Source organism: Sander vitreus, chromosome 6, assembly GCF_031162955.1.
Source record: "Sander vitreus isolate 19-12246 chromosome 6, sanVit1, whole genome shotgun sequence".
Classification (NCBI taxonomy): domain Eukaryota; kingdom Metazoa; phylum Chordata; class Actinopteri; order Perciformes; family Percidae; genus Sander; species Sander vitreus.
In genome coordinates this window covers 13,581,572-13,606,516 of record NC_135860.1, presented here as the reverse complement: position 1 = coordinate 13,606,516, position 24,945 = coordinate 13,581,572, and the positions used below count along the sequence as shown (strand labels likewise).

Genomic DNA, 24,945 nt, shown 5'->3' with positions numbered 1-24,945 from the left:
ATTAACAATCCAGTTATAACATTGTTAACCATGTACAAAGTCCCTTGATGATAGCGCCTCTTAGTGACCCTGATACTCACCAATTAAGTGTCAGTTTGTGTGTGAACGCGCACGCACCTGTGGGACGTTGCACGGATGGATGGGATAGGATTTGACGTAGTTCCTTTTATCCTCTTAGTTTAATTAAGCTAAACCAGCAGGGCCACACTGCAGCTCCTGTAACAGCGGAGGTTTCAGAAATTGTTTTGATTGTACGAGAAGTGAAACGGAGGCTCTTGGAGGAAAAGCTTTGGAGGATAAAACAGTTTGAAGTGAGTTGGAGGTGTTCGTCTCCTGCAGGATGCTGCCTCGGCGGATGCTGTGGGGCGCTGTGGTGCGTCAGGTCGCTCCGCGTCTGACCTACAGCACTGCAGCACAGCCGCAGGTAGGCCTGCATGCACACTGCAATATACACACTGCAAAACGCACTGCAATCAAACTCTGCACACTCGCCTACAGGCCTACTTTCATACAGAGAGTTTTGACACACAGCAAGTAACTGAGGTTTTAGTCAAATGAGATTATCCAACAGAACTACAGCGATAAACATGATATTCTTTAATAAGCTATTTTTGATCAATTCGTTTTTGGACTTAAACATTTCTATATGATATATAAAATAGGACAGGCAGACGTGGTCGCAAAGTATTAGAAGTATATTGAATACAAATGTATTGTGGACTTTAGGCCTATGGTCACTATATTGCAGAGTATACAAATTATTGCCCATTTCATGTACTGTAAAATTCAATTTGTATTTATAATGAAAAATCATAACAGAAGTTATCGCAGTACACTTTACAGATACTACTTTACAGAGATCAAATAGCCGCTTCGTCAATCACACTTTTCTTTTATCTTCCTCTCCGTCACTAGGTAAAGCAAAAAAAGACCACATTTGGTCCTCTGAGTGACGAAGATCGGATATTCACCAACTTATATGGCCGGCATAACTGGAGGTAAAAACATAAAAGACTTTTTTTTTTCTTGCAGACAGTCTCTAAGGACCTAAACTCAGTAGAAATACTTGTTCACCTCTCCCTCTTCCTACCAGACTTGAGGGCTCACTGAGACGAGGAGACTGGTATAAGACTAAGGAGATCATACTGAAGGGATCGGACTGGATCCTAAATGAGGTGAAAATCTCAGGGCTTCGAGGCAGAGGAGGAGCAGGCTTCCCCACCGGCATGAAGTGGAGCTTCATGAACAAACCCAGCGATGGCAGGTAGGAAAAGGAAAAGAAATATTTAAGATTCGTCAGAGACACTTTAGCATCACTGTCCACACCAGTAATGACACTCTGGTGATGTATCAGTCTATTGAGTGTTTCCTTTGTCCTAAGGCCTAAGTACCTGGTGGTGAATGCTGATGAGGGGGAGCCTGGGACATGTAAAGACCGGGAGATAATGCGTCACGACCCCCATAAGCTAATAGAAGGCTGCCTTATTGCAGGGAGAGCCATGGGCGCTCGTGCTGCGTACATCTACATCAGAGGAGAGTTTTATAATGAGTCGTCAAATCTACAGGTATGCAAAGGCATAGATGGATGACTCGTCAATCTATAGATGTTGTGTGATTTATACTAAGTGTTGTTTGTTTCTACTCTTCAAACAGGTGGCTATCAATGAGGCATACAAAGCAGGGCTGATAGGGAAGAACGCCTGTGGCTCTGGGTTTGACTTTGATGTGTTTGTGATGCGGGGGGCCGGAGCCTACATCTGCGGGGAGGAGACGGCTCTCATCGAGTCTCTTGAGGGCAAACAAGGGAAACCTAGACTCAAGCCACCATTCCCTGCAGACATAGGTGAGGTAAAAGTTCCACAGCCTCCTACTCTCGGTTTCCTACTGGGGTTAAATGTGGTTTAAAGTACCAGTGTGTAGGATTTAGTGGCATCTAGCAGTGAGGTTGCAGATTGCAACCAACTGAATACCCTTAAGGCCCGGACACACAGAGTCAATAATCGGCCGTTGGACAGTCTGGCGAGGTCAGTGACTCGAGTCTGTTCGGTGTGTTCCGTTTTGGCCTTATTTGACATGTATAATCGGCGGGGCGGGCACTGCCGGCAGTCAGACTCAAATTACCCATCTGATTGGTAGAGCGCTAACTCGGAAACGGGGAGCGGAATGAGCGTGACTAGAGTCTCTCAAAATCTGACGAAAATCTTTTAAACTGACCTTTGTTGATCTGAAATGAAGACAGATTCAGCAACTGCATGGCCTATTTCTCGCTTAAAATGTTTTCAGGAACACATTTCGGTGAACTATTTTAGTACAATATGAGATCGTATTCTGAACAAGCCGCCATGACAGTCTGTCTTTGAATTTCCGGAGAAACAAGACCCACGAGACGCGTTCGTCCAATCAGCTGCAGGTTTAAATTTTTGGGCGACAATACAGATTAGCGCTGCCTGCTGTTCCAGAGACGTATTACGTCTTGTTGCTTTGGTGTGTTCCGAGGCACTTTTTTTGTTCAATTTGGGGAGACTGATCAGCCCAACTGCCTTTTCTGCCGACGTTTGGCTGTCGGCTCTGTGTGTCTGGGCCTTTACTCTCACCCCTCCCTTTCCAAGCGTGTAGAGAACCTACGGTGTAGTCTGGCTATCACCAGACCAAGCTCAATCTTTTAAGATTGAACATTAGTCTGGGGAGTCTGCTCTGTTTTTCTACTGCACAAGAGGCATGATCAAAGGGCATAGTTCAAATGACTCTGGGCGCAATTAGATAGTCCTTCAACCAATCAGACCAACGATCCGGGTGACGCAGCGACAGCGGCATCAACAGGTTGCTGCGCTTCGGTGCCCGCCATTTTGAATGTAAACAAAAAGCTGCTTGGTCGCTTCTCTATCGTCATCGTGTTAAATCCGCCAATAGCGCGCCAGGTGGATAAGCCAGTTTGTGATTGGTCCCCGCAAATTTGTAACGGAAGCAGGATAGAATAATGTACAGGTTTCCAGCCTGAGCTGCAGGGCAAAATCAAATCGCCGGCAGATCGGGCTGGGTTTACCCAGTGTAATGGCAAAAATTACATTTAAGCATGATTCCTTATATTCTTATGTTTTATTTGTGCTTTGGTTTTTCTTACAATACTGAAAGAGAGTTTCTCATTCCCATATGTAGATTCTGATTCTAACTAAGCGAGAATCACAAAGTCTGGAACATAATGTGAGCACTGTTTGTCTGAACAGATAGGGGCTACAAGGTCACCCTAAAACTATCTCTCCTGATACATTTAGTTTTCCCATGCCAGTTGAGATGCAACTGGGGGGGTGAAAGTCATACAGGGAGGAGGAGGCGAAATGGCTCCAAGATGTCTCTTGTGTTTCTTGATTGTCTTCATGTGTATCAGATTTCCTGTGAGAAACGCAGAGTCATAATAAGCCAAGTGCGTGTGTGCTGTCACTCTGAAGATGTATTTAAGCTCAGTGCTTCTGTTCACTCATTTGAAGAGACTTTTCACACTGGGCTGCTGTGCCTCTTGTGAACCGTGTGCTTCCTATATTTGCAAATATATTTAATAAAATACAAAAACCTAACTTGGTTTAGTCTACGACTGTCCTTTTATTTTTGTTTCACAAACTCCATTTATTTCCAAAACCTCTAACACCTGCTGCATCGAAAACTTCCACCACACCAGTCTACCTACGGTGGCCTTCAGGTAACATAAAAACATGAAAGGCCCTTTCTAGAGCCAGTGTGTGGTTTGTCCGTTCTGGGCTACTGTAGAAAGATGGCGGTGCAACATGGCAGGCTCCGTGGAAGAGGACCCGCTCCCTATGTAGATATGAAGGGCTCATTCTAAGCTAACGAAAACGCAACAACTCTTAGTTTCAGGCGAATATACACTACTGAAAACATGATATGAATATATTATTATTATGAATATTATATTACCTTTCTGCCAATAGATTTCCCCTAAATCTTACACACTGGTCCTTTAAGTGATTATTCACCGTTTCATCTCTCTCCTTTAAGGGGTGTTTGGATGCCCGACAACAGTGTCCAACGTGGAGACAGTTGCTGTGGCACCTGCGATCTGTCGTCGAGGCGGAGCTTGGTTTGCCAGCTTTGGGAGAGAGAGGAACTCTGGGACGAAGCTGTTCAACATCTCCGGTCACGTAAACACACCATGCACGGTGGAGGAGGAGATGTCTATTCCTCTGAGGGAGCTAATAGAGAGACACGCAGGTGTGTGTGTTTACAGTCCACCTCTGTGTTGATGCTGGTTTACTTTACAAGATGTTGACATGACTTCCTCTCTCCTCTTGTGTGATTGGTGCAGGGGGAGTGAGGGGCGGCTGGGACAATCTATTAGGAGTGATCCCAGGGGGGTCCTCCACTCCCATCATCCCTCGCCATGTGTGCGACGATGTTTTAATGGATTTCGATGACCTGGTCCGTGCTGAGACTGCACTGGGAACTGCTGCCATTATAGTTTTGGATAAATCGGTAAATAGATTCCTGAATAATGTGCATAACAAAATACACTGCACCTGAGAATTGTATGTTGTTTTCCTCCAGACCGATGTGATCCGAGCCATCGCACGTTTGGTTGAGTTCTACAAACATGAGAGCTGTGGCCAGTGCACCCCCTGCAGAGAGGGTAAGAGACTGCACAATGTATTTAACACTAGTAACAAGACAGTCAACATGCAGTGAGTTTGTTTGACACAACACTGTCTGTATTTTTTTCAGAGGCCATTTATCTCTAATTGGCTTGAATAGTCGTGTGCACATCCACAAAACCTCAGTGAGATAGGTGCTGAAAAAGTCATCATGAATACAATAGAAGCAGGCTACCTGCACAGTGGAGTCAGTGCTCCCTTAAGCTTTTACAACCCACATATTACTTGAGTGTTGGGTGAAGTACTCAGATCTTATATTTAGGTAAAAGAAACACTGCTGCAATGTAAAAAATACTCCGGTACAAGTGAAAGCCTGCATTCAAAATTTAACTGAAGTAAAACTTAGCATGAATAAGTATTATAAACAAAATGCACTTAAAGTATCAAAAGTAGTAGTTATAGTAGTTTATATGTTTGATGAAGACTCTGAGTCCGTTAAATCCTTTACTGCTATTTGTGCAGAATATCAAATTCCTAGAACAGACTTTTTAAAATACTTGCAGGTTCGTCACATCATTGTATCTTTACATAAAAAGGGACAATTTAGACTCGATCCCACTGAGCTGGAACAATTTATTATCTCTGCTACTTCGCTTAAGGGGAAGATATCTCACTTGCATAGAATTTTGTCTGAAAGTTCCCAGAACTCCTTTTCTTCTTTGAGAACAAATTGGGAACTATAGCTTAAAAAGAAGTTCAGTGAAAAAGAATGGCTAACTCTGTGCACGGAATTGACCTCACCTTTGACTACAAACATTAAAGTTAAAGAAACTAATTATAAATTCCTGTATGAATACTATATAGTTCCAGTGAAGCTTAATAGGTTTGATGATACAAATTCTCCGATGTGTAGAAAATGTGGAACTGAATCAGGAACATTTATGCATTTATTTTGGTATTGTAAAGCTGTTTACTCCTTTTGGGAGAAGATTCATAAAGCAATTCAAGATATGTGTAACTGTACTTTTGAGCTACTGTATGCCCTATATTTGTTGAATTATGATGTGGAAAATAAGTTTCCCTATACAAGAAAATGTGTGTTTACAATGTTTTCCTATTTTGTTAAAATATGTATACTTACTACATGGATTTCCCATTCAGGACCCACCTTGGGTCAGTGGCTGGAGCAGATAATAGACTTGTTGCCCATTGAAGAAATTACAAGTAAACGGCATTCAAGACTGCAAGATTTCCTATCCACATAGTCCTTGAATTATATAAAGACTATAAAATGACAAATGGATAACCCACAGACTGTGGTAGCATAGGATTATTATTATTATTATTATTATTTCTGTATTGTCCCTATTGTTTTGTGTGGCTGTGTTTAGGAGTATGTGTGTGATATGTGTTAAATTGTGAATAAAAAAAAATTAGTAAAAGTCGTTAATTCCCTTCATGTGGGTATTTGCCAGAAGATCTGTTTGGTCGAAACATTGCTTAAAGGTTAAGGGTGGTCTCCAGTGTGAGTACTTTTCTGTTGTATTCATCTTTCCTCTTTGTTCCCTTCTTCAGGAGTCGACTGGATGGATAAAATGATGTGGAGGTTTGTTCGAGGAGAAGCAGCAGCTTCAGAGATCGACATGATCTGGGAGCTAAGCAAGCAAATAGAGGGACACACCATCTGTGCCCTGGGTGACGGAGCTGCCTGGCCTGTGCAGGTGACCTCTTGTTTTTTTCTTTTTACCAGTCCAACAAAGCTGTTAATAAAACACTGACCGAGGTTACAAGTTCAATAATCTATATCATTGACGTTACACTCCCGGGATTGCTCCGTTGCCGCCAGAAAATCCGTTGGAGTTCACTCATTTAGGCCGGATATCCGTCCACAAAGGAAGATATCCGTCTTCCTTTGTGTTGCCATTTTAAACTCCGGTTGATAAATGAGGACTATGGTTAACTGCTCCTCAGATCTCTGCAAGGTAAATCCAGACAGCTAGCTAGGCTGTGGGGGAATCTATTGGCAGTGGTGGCCTAAAGGTAAAAGAAGAGAGCTTGTGACCGGGAGGTCGTCTGTCTGTGGTGGGGAAAGTGAAAGAGCAGCGCTTGTCTCTCTCTCCCTCTCTCATTACCACCACTGAGGTGCCCTTGAGCAAGGCCCTTAACCTCCAACTGCTCCAGTGGAGCTGCTCAGTGGCCAGCAGATCAGACTGTGGTTGTACTGGGCAGCTTCCAGGTATGGATGTGATCAGGGCGTTCCTGCAAAAGAGAGGCTTCCTCTCAGTGAACCTTCCCTGAATAAATAAAGGTTAAAAAAATAAATAAATACACGTTCCACCTAAACAAGTTCCTTCCGAGCCTGTTTTGCAGACGATTGTGATTGGTTTAAAGAAATGCCAATAAACCAGAGCACATTTTCCTCCCATCCCCAAATGCTTTGTGGAGTAGCCAGCACGCTTTGGAGGAGGGTCTGGTAAAGCGAGACTACAAGTACCAATTTACATATTAATAATCAGGGCTTTTGTCCTTCTTCACCTTTTGTTTTTCATCTGCAGGGACTGATCCGCCACTTCCGGCCGGTCATGGAGAGCCGCATCACTCAGTATAACAAGAAAAACCCTCCAAGAGAGCCAGAGATAGAGACGATCTGAAGCTGTGCAGGGCTCCATTTTAGCATTCAGCCCTTCATAACAGTAATAATAGCTCATCGTGCTATATGACATTGTGTAGTCACTGTTCCATTATCTTTATTGTAACTATTACTACCACTGTTCATCACACCCCCAACCGCCACCGCCTACCAAGTCTGGGTCTGCCGAGGTTTCTTCCCAAAAGGGAGTTTTTCCTCGCCACTGTCGCAATAGCTACCGCTAATGCTTGCTCTTGAGGGAATTATTGTAATTGTTGGGGCTTTGTAAATTATAGAGTGTGCTCTAGTCCTACTCTATCTGTAAAGTGTCTCGAGATAACTCTTGTTATGATTTGATACTATAAATAAAACTGAATTGAATTGTACCTTCTTTTTTTTTTTTAAACATAGTTTTTAAATATGAAAATATTTCTGTTCGGATTAAGAATGCAAAATTGTACTGCTTAAATGGCATTACATTTTTTCCTTAAGTTTAAAAGCTATCATCGCAAAACCTTTACAGGCAAGATGTTTTTCATGTGAGGATGAATATAAATTCTGCAGAAAGTTGGTCATTTAATCCATTTTTATTTTGGCAGGCAGAACTGTTGACAGCTAATTGGCAAATGTGAGGTTTGTGATGAAGTGTGGCAGAACAGACTTTAAGGAAAGTACACGTTACTAAGAATCACAAGCTCGAACACGGCAATAAATTAAGTTTATTTATTTCATAAAAGCATGAAATAAATTCCATAGCTTTACTACATATTAGTCCAATATGATCTGTACAAAAAGACCATTATAGGAAAGGATGGTGTCACTGATCTGGACAGGGGAAAAGGAAAGAAAAGGAGGTAACAAAAATCTGTACTAGGGATAAAATGAAAAGTGGTCAGTGATATGCAACATCATGGCCTTGTGTTATTGTTTTTACAAAGACAATAAACAATTCAATAAACACTTCACCTGGCATGTTTTCAAACCATTCCAAATAAAACTGGAGACAGAATATCGCTCATCTGACCATCTATACATCCACAAAATAGTTTGAGTATCAGTCCTGCAAATGTTTATCTTCAAACTATAATGTGTGCACCAAAAGTTTAGTAGTTTCCCAAAACATTAATGTGTCCATTTGGACCCATGTACTAAAATAGTGCTGCAACCATCGTGTAGCGGAGTCATCCATGTGATGAACGGGTGATGCGTGGTGGAAAAAGACAGGCTCAGTTTGGGTCAACATCCTGTAAGACTCGGCACAAAGCACTGAGGGAGTTTAGATTTTTCCTGTTTTAGGGTGCCATCCAGAAGGGCATAGACTGCTGCTGTGGCTGTGTCTTAGCACGAGGGGGAGGTGGAGGAGGGCAGCGGTAGCCCTGTGTCCAGCCTGAGGAGGTGGAGTGGGGGGGAACTGCCCCAGGGTTACCTGGCCCTGAGGCTTTGGAGGTTGAGTGGTCTTCCTCTTCATCAGAGGAGTCGCCGGTGTACGCCACCAGACCAGTTTTCATTCTCTTCACTGAGGGCTCTGAAAGAAGAAGGGAAGCACGCAGAAGAAAGAAAGAAAGAAAGAAAGAAAGAAAGAGGTGGCACATTTGGGGAGGAAAAAATACACAAAAAACAGCAGCAACATGTTTCACATAGGACAGGTTCAAGTTAATTATTCCAAACACATTTGGGGAGAAACAAGTAGTTAATAGATTTAAATCATAGTTTGTCAGCAGAGTGGAGGAGGGGGCAGCCATTCGAAAGCAGCCATTGGTTGGTGGGGAGCCGTCCAATCGAGTAGTAGGACAGCGTCACAGGACGAGTGTTGCCCCACCCCCAATCAGAATCCGGCATCACCCCAGAGATACATGGAAGAGAAGAAAAACACAGAGAAAAAGAGAAAAACACAAAAACAGGAGAGATTCTCGTTAGTGAGGAAAGCAAACAAACTACAAACAACCCCAGACTGATGATGTCATCAGAATGGGACGGTCACGTCGACTCGATTTATCAGACTTCTTAAACAAACAATGCACAAAAGATGTAGGGTCATAGCTCCGCCTCACTATCTGGAGATTTCTAGTCACAGCAGCAGAATCCTGCAAGAATCATAAAAAGCATAAGGCCCAGTTTGAGTATTTATCTAATCTGCCACAAAAGCGTCATTATTGAAATCCAAAGAAATACAACCTTTTTTTTGGAAACTCTTGGGATTTATGCAACAGCTATACCTCTCTAATCTCAAGTGAGACCACTGACATTTAGACACAGTCTAGTGGCCCGGGAGAGGAGTTACATTTTACTCTTTGCAGCTCTACATTAAAGATGTGAATAGATCCAGGCTGAGCTTATAAAGGGCACAGTCCACAGTCAGGGGGACTGTGGATTTGGATTTGGGCAGGGATTTGTGAGTCCACAGGATAATACCCTTACCCACGGGGCCTTGCGGTGCCCTTTTTTCCTCCATCTTGGGTCTCACTCCATTCACAGGCAGCAGAGGTGGAGGCATTAGCTGCCTACTGGAGAACACAGAGAGAAATGGTGTGAGTTAACTATGCCTACTGGCCTTGCACACTATTAATATTTCATTAATAAAATGTAAATAAATGTAACAAAACTGTGTACCTGTCCCTCTCACTCGGTGGGCCAGAGGAACTCTGTGGTGGGGGTCCTGTAGTCTCTGGGCTGCCCACTGGGAAGCCTGCACCTAAATTAGTCATATGAATGGGTCCATGCTATGAGCAGAAAAACACACAGGCGCAATTAGCACACATCCTCTACTAAACCCTGTCCTGACACTAGCTACTATGCCTAATAACTATATCAACACCAAAGAAAAAAAAAAACATTGTGAATAGCTTACCACAAGTCTGATTACTCTGACATTTCCCCAGCCACTATGAAAGATACTTAAAGCTTATCAGTATTAATAATACCTTTTTCTGAAAAGCCTTATTACCAGTAGAAACTGTAAGTGAACAACAACAGGAAACAGCAAACAATGCCATCTCAACAATGTACGTAAAACATATTTAGAAAGGATGAAATGGTAGTGTGAAGTAATAGAGCAGCTAAAGACAGACACACACACAAAAACGGGGTCCAAAAGTTAGAGAAAAATAAAAAAACAGTAGAATGATGAGGGGTTGTAAAGGTGGAAGAGCTGATTATCACCTGGTATCCGAGTAGGCCGCTGTTCCTCTCGTCTGGGATCTCCTCTGTGAAACGTCTTTTCTGTGGTGGGTTGACTGGAGCGGCGGGAGGTGGAGGTTTGGGTGGCGCTGCAGCTGATGGAGGAAAAGGTACAGGAGGAAGAGTCTGCAGGGATGGAAAGACATATAGTAAGTATTATTGCTTTGCATGCTTTGCACACATGGTTTTGATGGCTCGGTCCTACCTGTGGCATAGTGCCTGAAGCAGCGGCAGGAGCTGGAGCGAGGGAGTGAGCGGGGGCAAGGGCAGGGGGGAGGGAGTACTGAGGAGGCACACCTGCAGGTGCAGCGGGATGTATAGGAGGTGGGATAGTGTAAGGTAGAGAGACAGGTTGTGGCTGAGGTGGTGGTACAGGCATGGCATAGCCTGGCTGGTATCCAGCAGGGGGGTAGTAAGGAGGCTGCGGAGGCATCCCATTCACTACTGGAGGCTGTGTAAAGCCTGGAGGGGGGGAATGGGTGACAAACAGATCAAGTCAGACTCTTCCAATGACTTCTACAATTGATTGCATTGCCAAATCAAGTGATAAATCTAAACCACAAAAAGCCATCGGCTATATTGTACCTTGTTGTGTCGGCATCATTGAGCTCATTTGATTGAGGAAACGAGAATACTCTGCATGAACCTAGACAAAGACAAATATTGTTCGTCAGGATGTTAGTAGTTCAAGGAACTAAAATATGAAAATGTACTATTATAGGTAAACATGTTAAGACAACAGCAAAAACTAAAATGTAACATGTCACTTATGGAAAACAACGTTGCATAAACCTACTGTATAATAATTAGAACTCTCTCTCTCTATATAAATAAATAAAAACACAGTATATACTGTATAATCCCGTAATTGTCTCCATCTGTTAAAAGCCCGACTGACTTGGGTTTTCGCCCGGCCTATGTCACTTTTATTTTATACATATCTCCAACTTATTTAATACCTCCTGGTAGAAGCAAATTACTCTTTGAACTTCTTTTCTTTCTTTTTTTTACTTTCTGCAGGAAGCTGTCTGAAGAAAATACTAAAATGTAACATCTGTAAAAGCTCAAAACATTGCTGTCATTCATGCCACAAGGAAGTGCTTGTTTTTTGACACCGACTTTTAGCTTTGTTTGTCAGAGTTGGTTGGTAACATTCAGTACATGCACACCAATATTCCACTATTATTCCGAATATGACAATATTCCGAATTTGATACAGGTCATGTAAACAGCATATTCCGGTTGGATATTCAGAATAAGGCCTTTTTCTGAATATAACATTTTCTGATTAAGACGTGGGATATTCCGGTATTATTCGGGTTTTAGAGGCATTGTTAGCAGTGGAGTGACAGAGGTATTTATACTTTAGACCAGCTATTCAAAGAGAAAGGTATGTGGAGTTTTGACCTGAGCGCTAGTTTTGGGGTCCCCAAGACATCTTTCTACCTTTATCTTGGTCAGTTTGTATTTCTTTGTTCTATATGTCTGCATGAAAAAAAAAAAGTCAAAAAAGGCATTGTTTTGACTAGGCAAGGTGTGATTTCTGTTTGTTTATTTGTTTTATTTTCCTCGAGACCGCAGAGGGTGGGGGGTGGGTGAGGGGTTTTGTTCTTGTTCAGTTTGTATGTCTCTGTTCTGTATGTCTGCATAAAGAAATAAATAAAATAAAAAGTTTATCTTTTCACCGCAGGCTTACGGTCAGCTCTGTGCATTGCTATGGTTTCTGTACACAAACCAACCAGCCAACAATTTGCCAGGCTGGAGAACCGATAAGAAGGAGAAACACAGCTACTTTTAAACATTATCAAAGACTTGAATATCAACAGGTTTTTGGATATGCGCACACAGGCGCTGGTAAACTTTGAAAAAATCCTGTTTGGCACGGCTACATGTAAACGGGAATATTAGTGGAACACTCGCTTTCATTAGCCATGTAAACAGCTTAGTCAGAATATTGTCTTTTTCGGAATTAGGGCAAAAAACTGAATATTATGTGCATGTAAACGTAGTCACTGATTTTGTTAGCGAGAGTTACACAATTTGGAAATTCTAGTAGTGGCCACAAGGGATATTATTGATTAATAAATTATAGATTAATAATGGCTAAGAATTTGATTAGTCAAGAATATATTGTTCCAAAGTTAATGTACATCCCTGGGACATTTGCTTTGATCTGTGTGGGTGTTTTCGACAGCTAGACTTGTGCCAAATCTGTCTGGTGGTGGTCTGTGATCCAGCTCAGTTAACAATTGTCAGTATACGCCAACAAAGCATGCATTTGGAGTTGTATGAGCTTGTAATGCATGTCAATTGTAGTTGGAATGGAAAAGCACAGACCTGGACAAAGTATTGTGGTTTAACATTTCACAGTAACAGGAAATTACTCACCGTCTGAAGCAGGTTCTCACACAAGGTTTTTGCTGCCGCGAGTCCGTCTGGTTTAGGATGACTGGAGAGAGAACAGACTGCATTTAGTTCTACTGAGCCCACAATGCTACGAAAAAAAAAAAAAAACTACTTCATATTATTACACAAGCAAGAATCATCTCTTAGAAGCAGAGGTTCTTAATCTTTTATTAATAGGACAACACCCACCTAATGTAGATGTACATGGGTTCAAAGGCCTCTCGTCCAGAGGCAGGCTCTAAACAGCCTGATCCTTTTCCTCTGAGGAAGACTTTGGCCCCAGTCTCAGCCTGAATGTGCTGCAGGTACGAACAGCCAGGGCCCTCAACCCGCTCTTTGACCACAAACCCGAGGATAGCGTGCTCCAGGCCCACAAAGATTTTATCTTGAACATAATGCATCTGAGAAAGGAGGAATAACAAAAGGGCATAAATACAACTATATGCATTACTGTAGGTAATTACAAATATTGTCTTCTCCGTCAGCAACGCTTTTAGAGTGTATACTAAGCTTTAATGGTAATATCATTCATCAGTCTTACCCCAGACTGAAAGTGTGGTTTGTGGTGGGTCATGGGGGGCAGTGAGGGAGGAGGCGGGTTGTGCTGCTGGTAAACTGTGACTGAAGCCCCACTAGGGGAGAAGGGTGAAGAAGATGATGAGGCAGTTGCAGCCTTCACCACACCATTGGTGATGATCTCCTTGATTCTATTAACTGCCCCTGGAGAACAAGGGAACGAAACCATCAGTTTAATCACATGATATATGAAGACACACATTCATGAAAAAAGTCTGAAAAAATACTGACTGTCGACGAGCTCTCTAGTCTGTCCTTGGACATGCAGATACAGAGGTCGATCCCTATGTGGAAAGAGCAGAAGGGTTGTGTTAAAATAATTAAAGCAGCAAGTCGACTAGTTTTTATGATCAGTATCTAAAAATGAGGAGGAGAGAGAAGTCACCCTGGTAGCGCTTTGCCCTTCTCTTCTGCTGTCATGTAACGGCCTCTGGTTGAAACTGCAGCGCCGCTAACTTTACTGATCTGCAGAAAAACAAGTGAGGTAGAGTGCATGTCAATAAGTAGTCCACAAAGCTAGTGATGGACTTAACTATGTGCGATATGATTATATTGATATTGATAATATTGTTACTGACCTCATCCTGTGTTTGTCCGCGTGTTAGCAGATTACGACAGGTAATTGGGACATCATTGATCTCAACCTCAGCTACGACCAAGTCATCTTTGGCCTTTGTTGGCACTGGCGGCTTCCCAATACATACAGACTGAGAGAGGAGTGGAGTCAAGAGATAAATGATGTGTCACAAGTTAATAGGAACACGGTCACTCAACAGTATTATAGACTAACCAGGCATATTTTATGCATAAATTATGCTCCATATTACCTTATCAGGTGGTCCCGGGATGCCTATCTGCGAGGGTTTGAGTTTGCCCTTAGCTACCAACATAGCATTGATCTTGGCAGCCACCGCAGCTGCAGCATCCAGAGCCCCGGTGGGTGCAGCTTCTGCCTCCCCCATCCCACCAGAGCCAGGGCCGGGCTGGTCCCATTTGCTGCGGCGGCTGGGAGGATAGAAAAACATAACAGATGACACATAACACATCTGCCGTTGACTGCTGAGCCAAGACGACCAAGAAGTGAGACTGGATTGTATTGTCTTACTTCTTTTTCCTCCTATGATTTTGCCTTATTGTGATCATTTATGTATACAGTCAGGTACACTTCAAACCGCATGCATTCTTAAAATAGCTCAAATATCTCATATAACATGTAACTACAGGATAACTAGCATAAACTAGTGCGGAGCTGCTCGACAACAATCCGCCATGATTACATAAACTGGCTAACTTAAGTTAGCTAGCTAGCCGGCTAACAGAAAGCATCTAGACGGCAAGTCAAATACGACAATAAAATATTTTTTAAAAAACAGCCTGTTTTCACACACTCACCCGCCGTTTTGGGTTCCACAATATGACATCAATATCTTGTCAAATGGAAATTTTCCTCTCAGTGTTAAAATGAATGTGATAACCCTCCCTTGACTTCTTCTGCACAGTAGACTGTGCTGGTTACTTAGCCACTGCTATGTACCGCACTGAGTGTTTCCGCCTCCGGTTAATGTTGTTTGCTGGCAGTAAACTTGGTTTGCAGTAATACCACAAGGGGGCGCCAGATACCAGCACATATTTGTCATGGGCATCAAAAGGGTTCAGATGTGGTGCGGCTGCCTCACCTGTCCCACCTTTCATCACTTCCCTGCCACCCTTGGCGAGTTTTTCCAGAGGAGGCATCAAAGTTTCCAGTAGAGGAAAAAGCCTTGAGCTGCAGGACATGCTTCATGATGGTCCATTTTATCAAGGTAAGTGTGAGCAACTAAGTACTTTTAAAAAATGTCTTGTAAAATGCACGAATTAATAATGTCTCGTATAACTTTTAAAACACGTGTCAGGATGTTGTTTGATTTGTGCTGTGACTCCTGACATTTTTGACAGATGGGGCTTTGCGGTTTGTGTCGCTCTTTAGCTCGCAAGTTGACTGATGGGAATATGTATTTTAGCTACATAGTTACAACACTATAAAGTCCAACATAGACTAAAGAAAAACAACAATTTTATGGGCACAATGACAAATTCTAAAAGGGCTAATATATTTCATGACCTGTTCATATCATTTGAATGTGGAGTTAATTGTCTTTTGACCTGTTGGAAGCATGGTCACTTCTTTTGCAAATAGATTACAAACCTCTTAACCTCTCAAAATTGTTGAAAGTTGTCTGAGCAGTAGGCTTACAGCATTCTTTGTGGTTGACAGCCAGGCCCTAAAGGCCGTAAGCCAACATCCAACATCTTGTGCAGAGACAGACCACAGCATCAGGCTGTTCTGATGTTCTGGGTTACTCCGAGTCACTCTGTACTCAGGTACAGGTGTTCAGTTACTGACCACCCAGGACCTCAGAGACATGGCCAGGAGGTGCAAGTTACTGTGGAAGGTGAGAACGCTGTGTGGGGGTGACATGGATCAATAGATTGTACAACCACTAGCCCTAGATGAATTTATTTTGTCCTGTGTTGTGGGGTGTTGACAACAGCCTACAAAACCTTTGATTAGGATCAAGGTCCGTCAGGTGTACGTAAGAGGAAATTGCTTGTTTTAAAAGGCTCTGTATTAGTTTTCAATCACAACACAGGGCTTTGTTCATGCTCATCTATTAGGACTGAAGATGTTTTTACTTTGCCTTTTAATTCAAGAGTCAAAGTAATGGATTATGTTCAGCCCTTGTACAGAAATTAAGCTGCCATTTGTGAAATACTATTTTTTAAGCTTTGTAATTATGTTTTTACTGAAGTAGGATGCAGTATTCTTTGGTTTTCTTCTCAAGTCAAAGAGTTCATCTAGTTTGAACTTTCTCTTTCTCGCATTTTAAAGTCATTCAACCATGATTTTCTTTCTCCAGAAAGCTGCTCAGTACCTTTTACACACAGGACATTTTAATGAGTTACATTTATTTTTATTAAAAGTAGATTTTATGATCAGTATATATATATATATATATATATATATATATATATATGTATATATATGTATATGTATATATGTGTATATATGTATGTATATGTGTATATATATACATATATATATATGTATATATATATATATAGTATACTGATAAAGTTACAGTACAGCAGCTGAGTAGGACTTTACATCATACATGTCGATCACTGTTATGTACATATAGCAGCATGCAGCTTTGATAGCTAAAGTAGTTTATACTTGGTTTGTATTTAAATTCCTTTTAAGATTTTATTTCTCACATACTCAACATATCTCTACTTTGTGCAGTGAAATGCTTGGCCATAAACAATTATTTATTTTCAGGATATTTGCTCTTTACTGGGTGAACAGAGCTTGTTCAAGTGTTGAGCCCTCAGGACGGGAGTCCTCCCCTCTGGGGACTCTGTTACTGGGATGGGTCAGTTACTGAGCCACCCGAGCTGGAAGTTCAGCCAGTGCAAAGACAGGGGAATGTTGTGTACACATGTTGTGTACACGTGCAGCCAATTTATAGCTGTTACTAGCATTTGCTAATAAAATCTTCAAGTACATAGTATTACAGTATATTTGTACCACAACAATAGTGACCTAAAGGACTTACTTTGTACATACAGTACATTATGAATGATTGGTGTAGAACAACCAAGTCTACACAGAGTTGAGTAAAGGCAGAGGAAACTGTGAAAGAATAACTGTGAAAGTTCAGACAAAGTCCACATTAATGCCAATGGAGAAATAAATAAATAATTTAACACCAGGCTATAGGTATTCAATAGATTTGAAGTTTTGTTCTTATATTTTACCTGCAGGTGGCGCTCTAATTCTAAACACCATACTGTCCACGCTTCCACCTTCACTCTCAGATAAGGAAGTGTTAGTGATGTTTTTATAATCTGTTGGATCAAATCAGTTAATACATAGGGCCTAGAACTTAACTTTTTATTTTGATAATACTGAATGAAATCGCTCATAGCTGCCATTCCTTTGTTTGAAATGCACATTTGGCATAGCAAGAAGCAGGTAGTCCTTTGGGAAGCCATGCCACTAGTCTATTAGTATTCAAATACATAATAACTAACAGTTATTTTCATTATTGATTATTCTGCAAATTATGTTCTTGATTCTGAAAGTAGTCAGAAAGTAGTGAAAAATTGCCATTAGCATTTCCTACTGTCCAAGGTTATTTGTTCACTGTCACTGACCAACAGTCCAGAACTCCAAAATATGTAATTTCTGGTCACGCAAGATTAACAAAAGATGCAAATCGTCACATTTAAAGAGTTGGAACGAGGTAATATTTGGTACTTTTGCTTGAAAGATTGTTATAGAAATAGTCACAGTTTAATTTCTGCCGATCAGCTAATCGTTTCAGCTCTTATACATAATAGCACATCTACACATGCTTTTGTTTTTAATATTGAACAGTGTCATGGAAATGCATAATTTCCATTGACCTCCCTGCATGAACAAACCATGACGTTCAGATGAGTTAGTTGTCAGAAGGTCAGAGGTCAGGGGAGCTTTGACGCCTGAGTCGACAGGGACGACTGTTTACGGGCAACGAGGAGGAGGAGGCAGGGGAGCACAGAGAAACGTTGAAACACAGGGAGAAGGAGCGAGAGGGGCAGACGTGCCATATTTACTGTCTTTCCTAGTAAGAGCCCAAGTGTGAACCGTAATGTGTATGTTGGTTGATGTAACCTCCGGCCTTCAAGGCACGCAAGCCTGGGTCTCGCCTGATCCTGGCGGCTGACACAAAGGTGTGAAGTCAGGGGACGTGATGGGGAGGAGGGCGCCTCATGGTGAGGTTGCCATGGGTTGAACAAAGAAACACTGTGAGCTTCCAGGTTTCAGTGTTTGCTGTCAAACCTGCAATTACAAACCATTTTTTTAATGCTGTGTAGAGTACATGTGCGGGTATCGTAAAACTTAAATTTGTGTGTGTTTGATAACAAGCTGATGTGACAGATGTTGAATGTCTGTTAAATCTATCAAGTTATTCTAGGACATTCTAGTACCGCTGAAGAGTTCTTTGTTATTCGTAATGCAAAAACTTGACTTGAAACTTGCAAACATTAATGTCATATAAGGTGAGGCCATGCAAAGGAATGAGACTGTAGGCAAGGCAGAAAGTGTGGATGGGACGAAAAGTGATTGAGAGAGGGAAAACAGATGGGAAGATTGAATTTTAGAGGAGGGCAGGCGGAGGAGGAGTGCGAAGGGAATCTTTTTTGTGTATGTCTGGAGAGAATGGGAGCCTCTTATACACCTCACAGCGGGAATTTGGCCTGGGCTGTGGGCTCGTCTCGTCTACACAGCGGGGTGCTTTCCTGAGCGGGCTGCCCAGGGGAGGGGCACCTGCAGCAGCCTCAAACACTGGTCAGTAGGAGAGGCTGAGAGGCGGGGTAAGGGCTGCTGGAATGGAAAGATGCTTGGCGATTCCAGGAAACGGACATATGCTGGATTTATGAAAGCCTCAGGTAGAACAGAGCGACGCTCCCAAAAGAAAATATTTGTCGTTGTGTTTTCCCTAGAGAGCAGAAGGACCCAGCCTGCAATCTCAGAATGAAATAAAAAAAAAAAAGCTTCTGTTGCACACAAGGACAAAAGTTATGATTGGAGCAAGTCGGCCGGTGCTGGCAACTACCAACACAAACAACACAAAGTTTATAGATCGACCAGCCTGCCAACTGAGACAATATTTTCCATCCATTTGGTTGGGTTGACCAAACATCACGTATTTGAAGTTTATCAAACACTCAGTCATCCCCGCAGACCTGAGGGAGGACTTAATCATCTGATATATTGAATTTTAGAACACGCAGACACCCAAAACCTGTTCACTATGCCAACTCAGAAAATTGAACAAGCTCTCTGTGCTTTAATATCCACACTGCCGCTAAATGTCTTTTTTGGAGAGGTTTCATCTTTACACAAGCTACACCCTCTATCTTCTGTCATTTTGGTATGACCCAGGGGTCCAAAAACCACCAAGTCTCATATGAGTGCTCATGATTTCAAACGTATACGGAGCTGGCTCTTTGTCTGCAAGAAATTCCATTTAAATGGACAAATGTGCTGAGAGGGCCTCAGTTGTCTGTGATAGGTGGATGGATATTGCATTAACCTCACAACAGAAACACCCCCTGTTGTGTGACTGCACAGGGCTCCGGATAATAACTGCAGTGGGAACGTTATGCTCAGAGGTAGCCAGGACAGGTAAATGGAAACACATGGTAGGCAGCATGGACTCCAGAAATAATGGCATCACAGTGCAGAGAAAAGCACAAGCTGCCTTGACAAATGCTTTTGGTATGTGTCCCCTCAACCTGTTGGTATTACCAATGCAGCTTCTCCTGCAGCTCTCGGGTTTTCTTCTCTACCTTCTCAGGTAATGTTTCTACATGTATGCACGTTATGTGCAAATAAATAAACCCACTCTTTAAGTTTGCTTTCCTCACATAATTAAATTTTACTTTGCATTTAACATGAAATCACATAAATAATCCATCATGTGAGGATTATGTACTCAAGTTATTGCATGTCAAGTTAAAACTAACCACAGTTAATAGAACTCAATGGTCCTTCTGTGTGATTTGGGTTGAAAAACACCATTACCCATTGATGAAATTAAAAATGTTATGGATCACTGCCACTTGTTATCCTGCTATGGAATATTATTCAGAATCTCTTCCCTTAGAGGACTGTATTGCTGTTTTTGCCTTAATGGGAATGAATACATTGTACAATTCTTTTATATAGACTTAAAGTATTTGATGTATTTTGTATGAGGTTGTCTGTTTTCTACTGTGCAGTTGAAATGCATTTTAAATTTACACACAGGAAGAAAAAAAAACTCCTCAGAAATTGTTTAATGCATCAATTTGGCCAATTCGAGCTCATGTTTTTTTTTTATTCATTAGTTTATTTATTTATAAGGAGCTGTATAATAATAATAATTTAAATTAATTTCTGTGGGTCATCATGATTAGGTACCAGGAAGTACATCAAATAAGGGTGAAACAACAACAATTGAAAAAAAATTTTTTTTGAATGAATTTCATCTCTACTTTTACATACTATGCTTCCCTCAATACTTATTATTGATTATACAGACCCGCCCCTACCAACCCACTTCCCTTCCCCCAACCCACCCTACCATCCCCCCACCTCTCCCACCCCGCCCCATTTACCCGCCCACCTTGCACATTGCTGGTCCTCATTCAAGACAGGTCCCATATACACATACACACACAAAAAAAAAAATATATATATATATATATATATCTGCAAGATGTGATTAATTAGTTTACAACACACTCAAATCTGTCCTGACATTTTATCTTGAGGCTTGTGTTTGTATTTTGGTTAACTTTCTACTGGTTACCTATTTTATTCTAAACCTGCTGTTCCTTTTTTCAGGCCTTTTTATATCTTAATTAGAAGTATGCGGTATAGAGCAAACAAGTAGCAAACGGGACAAACAAGGGGAGAGAAATGGGAGACCACATGCAATAATAGTCCCCTGCCAGACTTGAACCTGGAATCTTACAATTACATGGCTAGTATCTTAAACCCCTAGGCTTGAGGACACCAACACCCTCCCCTTAAAAGAACACCATGTTTCTGACCATAGCACCATGCAATATAGATACCACCCAGCCCCCTTTAATCCCATCATCCCATCCCCGTCCTTACTCATTTCTGTTAAACAACAATATTTGCTCATCTGTGTCAAAGAGCAGCAGGGTTTGCGATACAGCACAGTGCAGCCTTTGAGTCAGACAGACCAAGACAGGCCGTTGCTACAGGGAGACACAGAAACACCAGCCAGCAAGTGTACAGTATACACAAGAACGGGGAAGACCTTACAGAGTCACTGACATGCAGACACAGACTGACATGCTGTTTCTATGGTTTTTCTTCTTTTTTCACATCTGTTAGTTTGAGAACACTATAATGTGTGATCTTAAGTTGCATTCGGGTTAGGTGTTCTTTTTGCAAAGCCAAAAGAGGTCACTTTCTCCTCCTGTTCTCTCAGTTAAAGATCCAATCACACAGTGAACTACAGAAAGCATAGTCTTTATTCAAAGCTATATATTATGCATTATTATAAACATCAGTTACAATCAACACAAGTTTAGGCCATGCAACAAATTGCATGATTCAAAAATAATAACTACAATTTCAAACCCAACATGCAGGTCATGATTATAAAAAAAAGTCAGTTTTAGTTTTTTCAGTGTTCAGGGGAAGCAAACAAAAGACTGTTGACCCGCTCAAACATAATTCATTTTGTCAACAAACAATGTCTCAGAAAAATGTCCCAAGAGGTTCTGACCGGTTACAGCCAGTTGTTCAAAAACAAACATTTTCTTTGATAGTTCTCTGAAAACAAGCAGAAGTGCATCTGGGCTTTACTGGAAATGCTTGTGCATGCGCAACATACAGCATAAACTCTTCTCTCCTAATATTACTGTATACAATACAGGCTTTCTGTTGACTAAATAAATCATACATCTCTGTTATTAAATCTGTTTTTGGGTAAATTACTCTGCACAAGTAATTACTGCAGTAACCACTTTTGTAAGAAATACCATTGTCTGGGGCGACCTCTAGCTCACCCAGTAAGAGCGTGTGCCCCATGTAGGCGGAGGCCTTTGCAGCGGCCTGGGTTCGAATCTGACCTACGGCCCTTTACTGTGTGTCATCCCCCATCTCTCTCCCACCTTTCCTGTCTGTTCACTGTCACTCTGAAATAAAGGGAAAAAAGCCCCCAAAAAAATAATCTTTAAAAAAGAAATGCCATTGTATTACTTTACCATAGGCACAAATATAATATCAAAACATTTAAAACCAAATAATTAACTTGGTAACTACATCAATTAAAGACACATTATTTCATATGACCATCAAAGTTTGTAAAATGTTATCAGATAAAGCATTTATTAGGTGACACATCTTACTGAGATTGTCTTTTTGATTGTCTCCCAACAGGAAGTTCTTTCTCAAAGCATTTATACAAAGTGCTATCATTTGCTTAGTATCGTTCTGTTTCCTTAGTTTGTAGTCTAAGGATAAATCAGTCGTCTTTGGTGCCTATTATGGAACTCATAAAGCATTCATATACAGTACCTTGTCACACATGTATGTACACACACATTATTGTCTTTACTGTCAGAGACACACACACTACTGCATTGGACTGCTCTTACGGCAGAGCTGATTTGCTGATGTCATCGTCTGCCGCTTGCGTTTTCGTTTTCCAGTCAATAGTGTGTAGAAGAATGGATTTACACAGGAGTTCCCATACGTCAGCCCTGTGAGGATACGATTCACTGTCACCTGCGTCCCTACTGGTACTGTCCGCAGCATGTCGGGCTGATAGAGAGGCAGCAGCTGCCAGATCCAGAAAGGGAGGAAGCAGGCCCAGAAGGCCAGAACAATACCGAGGATGAGGAGCAGGACTTTGGGTTTGGGTGCACGGGGGGGACAAGCAGTGCTACCCCCACTGGCCCAGGCTGGCCTGGTCTGAGACACCCAGTAAAGCCGGCCTAGAGTAGCATAAAGTGCTCCAATGGCTAGCCCGGGACCAAGAATGCTGGTGCAGAAGAGCACGCTCAGATAGGCCTTGGAGCTCTGTTCGTCCCATGCCGGCACACACAGCTGACCCTCCTGGTTCTCCCCATCCTCCAGGTGCAGCGTGATCATCATGGGCAGGCTAAGAGCCACAGCCAGTCCCCAGGCCAGGCCTACACGCAGCAGGCTGGAGGAGTTGGAGGAGGAGGTGTGCAGGGGATGGGCCACAGCCCGGTAGCGGTCCAGACTCATGGCGGTGAGAGTAAAGATGGAAGCGTGCATGGTGAGGAGGTCAAGGCTCAGGAGGAGACGGCAGCCCGGCTCACCAAAGGCCCAGCCTGACGCCAGGCTGTCGTATACGATGAAGGGAGCGGTGAAAAGGTAGAGCAGATCAGCAAGAGCAAGGCTCAGCACCTGGAGATGAAGAGAGGAGGAGGGGGAGGAAGAGGAGGAAGGGGAGGAAGGGGAGGAGGAGTTGGCGAGGCAGGATGGTACAGGTACTCTCATCAGGCAGCAGGCCGTTCCTGCTCCACGTCTTCTTCTACTTGTCCTGCGCCTCAGAAGGAGGCCTATAGTGTACAGGTTTCCTGTGATGCCCAACAAGGAGAGGAGGGAGAGGAGGGAGCAGAAGAGAGCTGTGGATGCCAGGCTGGGTGATGGAGAGACGGAGGGAGAGGAGGAGGGCACAGAGAAATTGGGGATAATAGGGAAGGTGTATGGGGAAGGTGGAGGCAAAGAGCCAGATAGGTCCATAATGTGAGATTATAAAAAGTTTAGAAAGTTACAAGGAAGGCAGCTAGTGAATGGTAGATGGTCTGTTTCAGATGCAAAGTGAAGGATGAAGAGATGGAGAGGAGGGAGGTGGGTTGGAAGAAACAGGTGAAGAAGAGAACAAAAATATATTTTGTTAGTTTTCATCAATACTGCTCTCTGGTTTCTGCAGATTTAATTTAATTTTAAAACTGATTTGGATCTCTGAGGGTGCTGCAAAGTGATTTATGTACAGTATATGTGAATCATGACACCAGATAAAGTAAATAAAGTCATATAAACATGTAGTAGAAATGAAAATGTCAGCAAAACCAGGATGGTGTATGTTTTAGCAGAAACCTGCTCTGGTTGGCACAGCCTTTACAGTTTTATAGTTTCAGAGGGAGCCAGGCGAGGCTGTCATGGTTTTAGTAAAATAATTGGATTTTCAGAGTGGGAGGGCTCCAACTGAGCTGTAAATCTAAAAACCTCCAAAGCCTGTTCCTTCTTAAGGTCAGCAGTTGGACAACAAGTAGGCTAATTGGGACACAAAAGAAACATTAAAGAGCTAACTTGACTTAGTTTTTTTTTGACTTAGTTTTTTCGTGCAAACAAATTCTGTTGCACCGTGCTCCGTGCTCCGTGCACCGGTGCATGAAAATATGCCGAGTCAGTGGATAGCGCAATGAGGCGGGTTGACAGCTGTTTGACTTTATTATTTTATAGTATTTTAAAGGATAAAATAACATTTCAGACAGTTACAGTTTGCTGCCCCAGAAAAAGAGGGCGGCAATAAATGTCACGATGCTTTTTTTAAATTTATTTTTGTTCTTATTTTGACATTTGTGAGACAAGCTTAGGTTAATACTTTTCGACCAAGACTGATGATTTGTAATCACACATCAAAGCAGACGCGGGGTGCCTGACAGAAACGGCCTGTATGACACATGGTGACCCAGGCTGCACCGGGGTTAAGAGCTACTGTTGAACTGCAGAGGAGCAGCCAAACCCCCGCGGTGCCGCGCGCCTCCATAGCCTACGTTACCGGCTCCCTTTAAGTAACAGCTGTTACATTCATGACAGAGAATATAGATCCGTTTGACCAAATTCTCTTTAATATGTCATCTTTGATGCCAGTGGGTATGCATTTTAATTTAACATGTTCTCAATAAATCTCCAACCCAAAAGCTAAATAATTCCTTAAACTGGCTAATTCAACATACAGTAGCCTA

At 42.2% G+C, this 24,945-nt stretch overlaps 3 protein-coding genes across 9 annotated transcripts; 1 reads left to right on the top strand and 2 right to left on the bottom strand.

Annotated features, from left to right (window-relative positions):
- Positions 1-340: 340 nt before the first annotated feature.
- LOC144518955 (NADH dehydrogenase [ubiquinone] flavoprotein 1, mitochondrial-like) lies at positions 341-7,616 on the top strand. The gene is made up of 10 exons (XM_078251839.1): positions 341-424; positions 916-998; positions 1,094-1,264; positions 1,382-1,565; positions 1,654-1,843; positions 4,012-4,224; positions 4,319-4,485; positions 4,558-4,639; positions 6,177-6,322; positions 7,157-7,616. The coding sequence occupies exons 1-10, from the start codon at positions 341-343 to the stop codon at positions 7,250-7,252; spliced, it is 1,416 nt and encodes a 471-aa protein (XP_078107965.1). The 3' UTR covers positions 7,253-7,616.
- A 315-nt stretch (positions 7,617-7,931) lies between these two features.
- khdc4 (KH domain containing 4, pre-mRNA splicing factor) lies at positions 7,932-14,922 on the bottom strand. Of its 7 annotated transcripts, none has more exons than XM_078252807.1 (14): positions 14,782-14,922; positions 14,217-14,394; positions 13,968-14,096; positions 13,775-13,854; positions 13,621-13,673; positions 13,355-13,533; positions 13,003-13,214; positions 12,796-12,856; positions 10,993-11,053; positions 10,613-10,869; positions 10,390-10,533; positions 9,841-9,950; positions 9,649-9,734; positions 7,932-8,755 (listed from the first exon to the last, which is right to left on the bottom strand). In XM_078252807.1, the coding sequence occupies exons 1-14, from the start codon at positions 14,808-14,810 to the stop codon at positions 8,523-8,525; spliced, it is 1,812 nt and encodes a 603-aa protein (XP_078108933.1). In that variant the 5' UTR covers positions 14,811-14,922; the 3' UTR covers positions 7,932-8,522. The 7 variants fall into 7 exon arrangements, 5 of the variants coding, with proteins under 5 accessions (XP_078108933.1, XP_078108934.1, XP_078108935.1 ...); XM_078252808.1 differs by having other exon boundaries at positions 9,649-9,731; XM_078252809.1 differs by having other exon boundaries at positions 9,841-9,922; positions 10,705-10,869.
- Positions 14,923-21,704: 6,782 nt separating this feature from the next.
- Positions 21,705-23,741, bottom strand: uts2r3 (urotensin-2 receptor 3). Its single transcript, XM_078251846.1, has one exon. It carries the CDS (start codon positions 23,714-23,716, stop codon positions 22,577-22,579), a length of 1,140 nt encoding a protein of 379 aa, XP_078107972.1. The 5' UTR covers positions 23,717-23,741; the 3' UTR covers positions 21,705-22,576.
- Positions 23,742-24,945: the final 1,204 nt, after the last annotated feature.

Coding starts and splice junctions, on each gene's coding strand:
- LOC144518955 (XM_078251839.1), top strand. CDS start 341: ATGCTGCCTCGGCGGATGCTGTGGGGCGCTGTGGTGCGTCAGGTCGCT. Junction 1,566..1,653: donor ATGAGTCGTCAAATCTACAG/GTATGCAAAGGC, acceptor CTCTTCAAACAG/GTGGCTATCAATGAGGCATA. Junction 6,323..7,156: donor GAGCTGCCTGGCCTGTGCAG/GTGACCTCTTGT, acceptor TTTCATCTGCAG/GGACTGATCCGCCACTTCCG.
- uts2r3 (XM_078251846.1), bottom strand. CDS start 23,716: ATGGACCTATCTGGCTCTTTGCCTCCACCTTCCCCATACACCTTCCCT.
- khdc4 (XM_078252807.1), bottom strand. CDS start 14,810: ATGTCATATTGTGGAACCCAAAACGGCGG. Junction 14,395..14,781: donor TGTGGAACCCAAAACGGCGG/GTGAGTGTGTGA, acceptor CTATCCTCCCAG/CCGCCGCAGCAAATGGGACC. Junction 13,855..13,967: donor GCGGACAAACACAGGATGAG/GTCAGTAACAAT, acceptor GTTTTTCTGCAG/ATCAGTAAAGTTAGCGGCGC.